At 47.7% G+C, this 7,489-nt stretch overlaps 1 protein-coding gene across 2 annotated transcripts in view; it reads left to right on the forward strand.

Annotated features, from left to right (window-relative positions):
• The window catches only part of LOC144685694 (neutrophil cytosol factor 2-like), a 144,413-nt gene extending 137,174 nt beyond the window's left edge, over positions 1 to 7,239 (forward strand). For both annotated transcript variants that reach the window (XM_078550489.1, XM_078550490.1), the window contains 2 exons: positions 106 to 229; positions 6,919 to 7,239. In XM_078550489.1, the coding sequence (XP_078406615.1) occupies positions 106 to 229; positions 6,919 to 7,016 (222 nt within the window). In that variant the 3' untranslated portion in view covers positions 7,017 to 7,239. The remainder of the gene's footprint in view (positions 1 to 105; positions 230 to 6,918) is intronic.
• The last annotated feature ends 250 nt before the right edge of the window (positions 7,240 to 7,489 follow it).

The following is a 7,489-nucleotide window of genomic DNA, read 5'->3' on the forward strand; positions in this document are numbered from 1 at the left end:
CACACAGCTCCATACACCCCCACACGCACACTTCAGTGCTCACACATACACACACACACATGATCTTGGCGTATTTGCCGTAACTTGTCTTACCTTTTTTTACAGTGCACAGATCCTTTGTCTGGGCGTCAGGTACTCTACCAAACCCTGGCCCTCTATGACTATAATGGACCTGGAGCTGAGGATATGGAGTTTAATGAGGGTGATATCATTGATGTGCTGTCTGAAGGTAGGGTCTTTTTCCAGTCCATCTCGGTCTGACTCACTTACTGGACTGATGAAGGACCAACAGTCGCTCTCTCTAACTCTGTCTCTCTCTCATATGTGACAGGATATGTTGAGAGAGTGATTTTTTTTTAATACTCATTCATGGGATGTGGGCATCACTGGCTAGGCCAGCATTTATTGCCCATCCCTAATTGCCCTTGTTCAGAGGGCATTTAAGAGTCAACCACATTGCTGTGGGTCTGGACATTAGTAAATGGCATTAGTGAATTAGATGAGTTTTTACAACAATTGACAATGGTTTCATGGTCATCATCAGACTTTTAATTCCAAATTTTTACTGGACCCAAATTCCATTGAACCCGGGTCCCCAGAGCATTACCCTGGTTCTCTGGATTACTAGTCCAGCAACAATACCACAGTTGTCACCTCCCAAAGTATATGGGATCGTGCCCTTCATACTGAGTACAAAATCAGGGAAGTTTTGTTGAACCTTTATAAAGCTCTAGTTCAGCCCCAACTAGAGTATTGTGTCCAGTCCTGGTCACCACACTTTAGGAAGGATGTGAGGCCCTTGAGAAGCTGCAGAGGAGATTTAGCAGAATGTTCCAGGGATGAGGGATTTTAGTCACATAGTTAGACTGGAGAAGCTGGGGTTGTTCTCCTTGGAGCAAAGGAGATTGAGGGGAGATTTGATAGAGGTGGACAAAATTATCACAGGTTTCGATCAGGTAAACAAAGAGAAATTCTTCCCATTAGCTGATGGCACTAGGGCTCAAAGACAGATGTGATGCTTTGGACAAGAGTTGCAGATGAAATGTGAGAAATAACTATTTTACATTGCAAGTAGTAATAATCCGGAGCTTGGTGCCCACAAGGGTGGTGGAAGTTTAAACAATCAATGATTTTGAAAGGAAATTGGATGTGCACTTGAAGGAAATACTTACAGAGCGATGGGAATCGAGCAGGGGATGGGCCTGACAGTGCTTGCACACAAACAGGGGAGAGAGCTCATCCTCAGTGAGAGCTCATCCTCAGTGAGAGACAGCCAGAGTGAGAGACAGCCAGAGTGAGAGACAGCCAGAGTGAGAGACAGCCAGAGTGAGAGACAGCCAGAGTGAGAGACAGCCAGAGTGAGAGACAGCCAGAGTGAGAGACAGCCAGAGTGAGAGACAGCCAGAGTGAGAGACAGCCAGAGTGAGAGACAGCCAGAGTGTGTTTCGGCAATTTGGTGCACAGTGGGAATTCGGTGCATAGGGGAAGAGGTGCACTTTGCAATTTTTCCTTGCTATCCAACTTCTTAAATCTTCAGAGAGTGGTCTTGCCCTGCTGCAGCAGTAGAGGCTACAAGGGAAAGGAATGACTGATAAATAGTGGGTAATGTATTTACTACTTTAATCACTAATAGTTTAAGGTCTTTTTGTGGTTTATAGTTTGTATATTCTACAGTAACGAGGATCAGGAAAGAAGGGCCCTAGGGTAATTGATTTAAAAGGCTTAATTTAAAGGGATAAGTCATGGCAGGAGAGCTCAAAGCCGTGGTGTGCTCCTCGGCCATTTCCAGTGCCCGGGACCAGCATGTGTGCAGGAAGTGTGTCCAGCTGCAGCTGCTGGAAGCTCGGGTTTCAGAGCTGGAACGGCGGCTGGGGACACTGTGGAGCATCCGTGAGTCTGAGAGCATCGTGGATAGCACGTTTAGAGAGGTGGTCACACCGCAGCTGAAGGACTTGAGGAAGGAAGGGAATGGGCGACCACCACAAGCCTGTCTGTACAGGAGGGGAGGAAGAGAGGAAGAGCAATAGTAATAGGGGCTTCTATAATCAGGGGAACAGATAGGCGCTACTGTGGCCATCAACGTGACTCCAGGATGATGTGTTGCCTCCCTGGCGCCAAGGTCCAGGATGTCACTGAACGGCTGCAGGGCATCCTGAAGGGGGAGAGTGATATGGCAGAGGTCATGATACATGTTGGTACCAATGACATAGGCAGAAAGAGGGATGAGGTGTTGCATCAAGAATTCAGGGAGTTAGGCAGTAGACTAAAAAGCAGGACCTCTTGGGTTGTAATCTCTGGATTACTCCCAGTGCCACGTGCTAGCAAGCACAAAAATAGGAGAACAGCGCAGATGGATACGTGGCTTAAGAGTTGGTGCAGGAGGGAGGGTTTTAGATTCCCGGATCACTGGGACCATTTCTGGGGAAGGTGGGACCCGTACAAGCGGGACGGTTTACATCTGAACCAGAGCAGGACTAACATCCTTGTGGGTGGGTAAGCTAGTGCTGTTGGGAGGAGTTTAAACTAATTCGGCAGAGGGAGGGGACACAGATTGTTAGCAGAATAGGGACACATCATAATACAGTAAAACAATCAAGTCAGAGGGAGTACAGCTGCATTAAGTTTCAAGGGTGTAAGGCAAGGCTGGATGGCCTCTACTTTAATGCCAGGAGCATTACAGGTAAAACGGATGAGTTAAGGATGAGGATTGACACGTGGAATTGTGATATAGTAGCCATCACTGAGATGTGGTTGAGGGAAGGGCAGGATTGGCAGCTCAACATTCTGGGATATAGAATCTTCAGGCGAGACAGGGGAGGGGGTAAAAGAGGAAGAGGCATTGCATTATTAGTTAAGGAGTCAGTTACTGCAGTAAGCAGAGATAATATCTTGGAGGGGACATCAAATGAAGCTTTGTGGGTAGAGCTTAGAAATAAAAAAGGGGCAGCCACATTGTTAGGTGTTTATTATAGACCCCCAGATAGTCAGTGGGAAATTGAGGAGCAAATATGTGCACAATTTGCGGAGGTGTGTAAAAACAATAACAATAGGGTAATTATATTAGGTGATTTCAACTTTCCCAACATTAATTGGGATAGACATAGTGTTAAGGGCTTGGATGGAGTGGATTTCTTGAAATGTGTACAGAAGAACTTTTTAGGTCAATATGTAGATGGTCCAACAAGGGGCGGTGCAGTGCTGGACCTAATTTTGGGGAATGAAGCCAGACAGGTGGCTGAGGTGGTGGTGGGGGAGCATTTTAGTGATAGCGACCACAACATGGTACAGTTTAAGTTTCTTCTGGACAAAGAAATAGACAAGTTGCAAAAAAATGTTTTTGATTGGGGGAGAGCAGATTTTAGTAAAATACAGCAGGATCTGGCCAAGGTCGACTGGGAACACCTACTTGTGGGGAAATCTACAGAGGAGCAGGGGGGGTGTTCAAAAAGAAAATACAGAGGGTACAGGCTCAACATGTTCCCCCTAGGGTGATAGGAAGGAGTAACAACCCCAGAGAACTATGGATGACCAGAGATATCCAGGTTACGATGAGAAGGAAAAAAGAGGCTCTTAGCAGGTACAAGGGAAGCAAATCAGTGGAGGCATTAGTGGAGCACAGAAAGTGCAGGGTGGAGCTTAAGAAAGCAATTAGGAGAGCAAATAGGGGATATGAGAAAGCTCTGGCTGGTAAAAGTAGGGAAAATCCCAAGAGATTCTATAAGTATATCAATGGAAAGAGGATAACCAGGGAAAGAGTAGGGCCCATAAGGGACCAAGGAGGCAATCTATGGGTGGAGCCAGATAACATCACTGGAGTGTTGAATGAATACTTCACATCCGTCTTCACCCAAGAGAATGAGGATGAAAGTATCGAACTCGGGGAGAGAGACTGCGAAGTTCTTAAGCAAATTGATATAGGGAGTGACAAGGTATTGGTGGTGTTGGCAGGCTTAAAAGTGGACAAATCTCCCGGTCCGGATGATTTGTGTCCCAGACTGCTGAGAGAGGCAAGGGAGGAGATCGCAGGGGCTCTGACCCGAATTTTTAATTCTTCTCTGGCCACGGGGAAGGTGCCAGAGGACTGGAGAACAGCTAATGTGGTTCCACTATTTAAGAAGGGTTGTAGAGATAAGCCAGGGAACTACAGGCCAGTGAGTCTCACGTCTGTGGTAGGGAAACTATTGGAGAAAATTCTGAAGGAGAGAATCTATCTCCACTTGGAGAGGCAAGGTTTGATCAGGGATAATCAGCATGGCTTTGTCAAAGGGAGGTCATGCCTAACAAATTTGATTGAATTTTTTGAGGAGGTGACCAGGTGTGTAGATGAGGATGTAATTTATATGGATTTCAGCAAAGCCTTTGACAAGGTCCCACATGGGAGAATTATAAAGAAGGCAAATGCACATGGGATACAGGGTAATTTGATAAGGTGGATTCAAAATTGGCTTAGTTGTAGGAGACAGAGGGTGATGACAAAAGGATGCTTTAATGACTGGAAGCCAGTGTCCAGTGGCGCACCACAGGGATCTGTCCTGGGTCCCCTATTATTTGTCATTTATATCAATGACATTGATGACTATGTGCGGGGTAGGATTAGTAAGTTTGCGGATGACACAAAGATTGGCCAGGTGGTTAACAGTGAGGTTGAGTGTCTTGAGCTACAGGAAGATATAGACGGGATGGTCAAATGGGCAGATAAGTGGCAGATGGAATTTAACTCTGAAAAGAGTGAGATGATACACTTTGGAAGGAGTAATTTGACAAGGAAGTATCCAATGAACGGCATGACACTAGGAAGTTCTGAGGAACAAAGGGACCTTGGTGTGTGTGTCCATAGATCTCTGAAGGTGGAGGGGCATGTTAGTGGGGTGGTGAAAAAGGCATATAGGACATTTGCCTTTATCAATCGAGGCATATATTACAAAAGTAGGGAGGTCATGTTGGAGTTGTATAGAACCTTGGTGAGGCCACAGCTGGAGTATTATGTGCAGTTCTGGTCGCCACATTATAGGAAGGATGTGATTGCACTGGAGGGGCTGCAGAGGAGATTCACCAGGATGTTGCCTGGGATGAAACATTTAAGTTATGAAGAGAGATTGGATGGACTTGGGTTGTTTTCATTGGAGCAGAGAAGACTGAGGGGTGACCTGATCGAGGTGTACAAGATTATGGGGGGCGTGGACAGGGTGGATAGGGAGCAGCTATTCCCCTTAGTTGAAGGGATAGTCACAAGGGCACATAAGTTCAAGGTGAGGGGCAGTAGGTTCAGAGGGGATGTGAGGAAAAACCTTTTTACCCAGAGGGTGGTGATGGTCTGGAATGCGCTGCCTGGGAGGGTGGTGGAGGCGGGTTGCCTCACATCCTTTAAAAAGTACCTGGATGAGCACTTGGCATGTCATAACATTCAAGGCTATGGGCCAAATGCTGGTAATTGGGATTAGGTAGGTAGGTCAGGTGTTTATCACGTGTCGGTGCAGACTTGATGGGCCGAAGGGCCTCTTCTGCACTGAGATTCTGTGATTCTGTGACTGGATTGCTCCAGGGAGAGCCGGCATCGATTTGATGGGCCGAATTGCAGCCTGCTGTGCTGGATCTGATTCTATGACTTTCTTTGTCAGTCACTCTGTTTCTTTTCCTATCTCTCACTCTCTCTGTCTTTCCCTCTCTCTCACTGTCTATCTCTCTCACCCTGTCTCTCTCATTCTGTCTCTCTCTCTCGCTCTGTCTCTGTCCCACACTCTGTCTCTGTCCTTCACTCTGCCTCTGTCCCTTGATCTGCCTCTCCTTCGCTCTGTCTCTCCCTTGCTCCATCTCTCTCCCTCACTTTGCCTCTCTCCCTCGCTCTGTCTGTTTCCCTTGCTCCATCTGTCTCTCTCTTGCTCTGCCTCGCTCTCTCACTCTGTCTCTCTCTCCCTCTCTTGGTCTCCCTCTCTCCCTCTATTGCTCTGTCTCTTTCCCTCTCTTGCCTTGTCTCTCTCCCTCTCTTTCTATCTTTGTCTCTCTTTCTCTATCTTTCTTCCTCACTGTGTCTCTCTCTCTCCCTTTCTCTCCCTGTCTCTTCCCCCTCTCTCTGACTATCCCTCTCTTTTTCTCTCCCTCTCTGTCTCTCTCTCTTGCTCTATCCCCCTCAGTCTGCCTCTCTCTGTCTCTCTCAATCCCTCGCTCTGTCACTGTCCCTTGCTCTGCCTCTGTCCCTTGCTCTGCCTATTCTTTCGCTCTCTCTCGCACGTACTCTCTCATGCTCTCTCTCTCTCTCACGCTCTTTGTCTCTCTAGCATGGTCTCCCTCTCTCTATCTCGCTTTCTCTCTCTCGTGCTGTCTCCCTCTGTCTATCTCTCTTTGTCTCTCTCTCTCCCTCTCTCTCGCACTGTCTCTCCCTCACTGTCTCTCTCTCCCTTGCTCGGTCTCTCTCGCTCTCCCCCTTGCTCTGTCACACCCTAACTCAGTGTCCCTCTCTCACTTGGTTTCTCTCCCTCGATCGGAGTCTTTGCCTGCCTTGCTCTGTCCCTCTCCCCCCTCGTTCTGTCCTGCTCCCTCCCTCGCTCAGTCTCTCTCCCTCGCTCCATGTGTCTCTGACTTCTCTCATTCTCTCTCTCTCTCTCACTTGCTCTAACTTTATTACTCGCTGTCTCTCTCTCTCTCTGTCTCTCCATCTCCCTCGCTCTGTCCGTCCATCTCCCTCACTGTCTCTCTCTCCCTCGCTTTCTCTCACCCTCTATCTCCTTCTCTCTCTGGGCGTGTCTCTCTCTCTTGTCTCTCTGCCTCTCTCTATCTGTCTCTCTCTCTTTGTCTCTCTCCCCCTTTCTGCCTATCTGTCTCTTTTTCTCTCTCTGTGTCTCTCCCTTTCTCTCCCTGTCTCTCCCTCTCTGTCTCTCCCTCCCTTATGCAGCCACATTATTTTAATCTACTTCTTTGCAGTGAATGAGGAGTGGCTGGAAGGACATTCAAATGGAAATATTGGTATCTTTCCCCGTTGTTTTGTCAGCCCAAGAAGTTCAGTAATTGCTGATTCCTAGGAGATCATCCAGCTCTGAAGCAACTGTCTGCACACAGACTGTGGAATGGAGAAGAGGAAAGTGCAGCCAGGATCCATGGACTGGAGTCTGAGCTCAGCATTTCAGGGGGTCTCCCAAGGAAGTGGGAGTGAGGCACAGTCACTGTCCTAGGGAGGAGTGGAGCTCATGAGCAGTGGGGTGAATGATTCGGTCTGTAATTGATATTAAAGAGCTTTTGACGATTTGCAATGTTTCCATTGATGTTTAAACTTGTTACAATGTGACATTATTGAATCATTGCCTGGACAGGGGAACAGCCCTCACGCTGCCCCCCCCCCCCCCTCCCCCAACACCCCCCCCCCCGCACAGGGGAACGGTCCTCAGCTTTGTAGCCAGGAACCTGGTATAAATCATTGAGGTGTGGTTTCTATTTAACTATGTGATTACTTATCCTCTCTGGAATGGACTGTTCCATACCTTCTCTACTCCCTGTG

This window comes from Cetorhinus maximus, chromosome 10 (assembly GCF_964194155.1).
Source record: "Cetorhinus maximus chromosome 10, sCetMax3.hap1.1, whole genome shotgun sequence".
Lineage (NCBI taxonomy): Eukaryota > Metazoa > Chordata > Chondrichthyes > Lamniformes > Cetorhinidae > Cetorhinus > Cetorhinus maximus.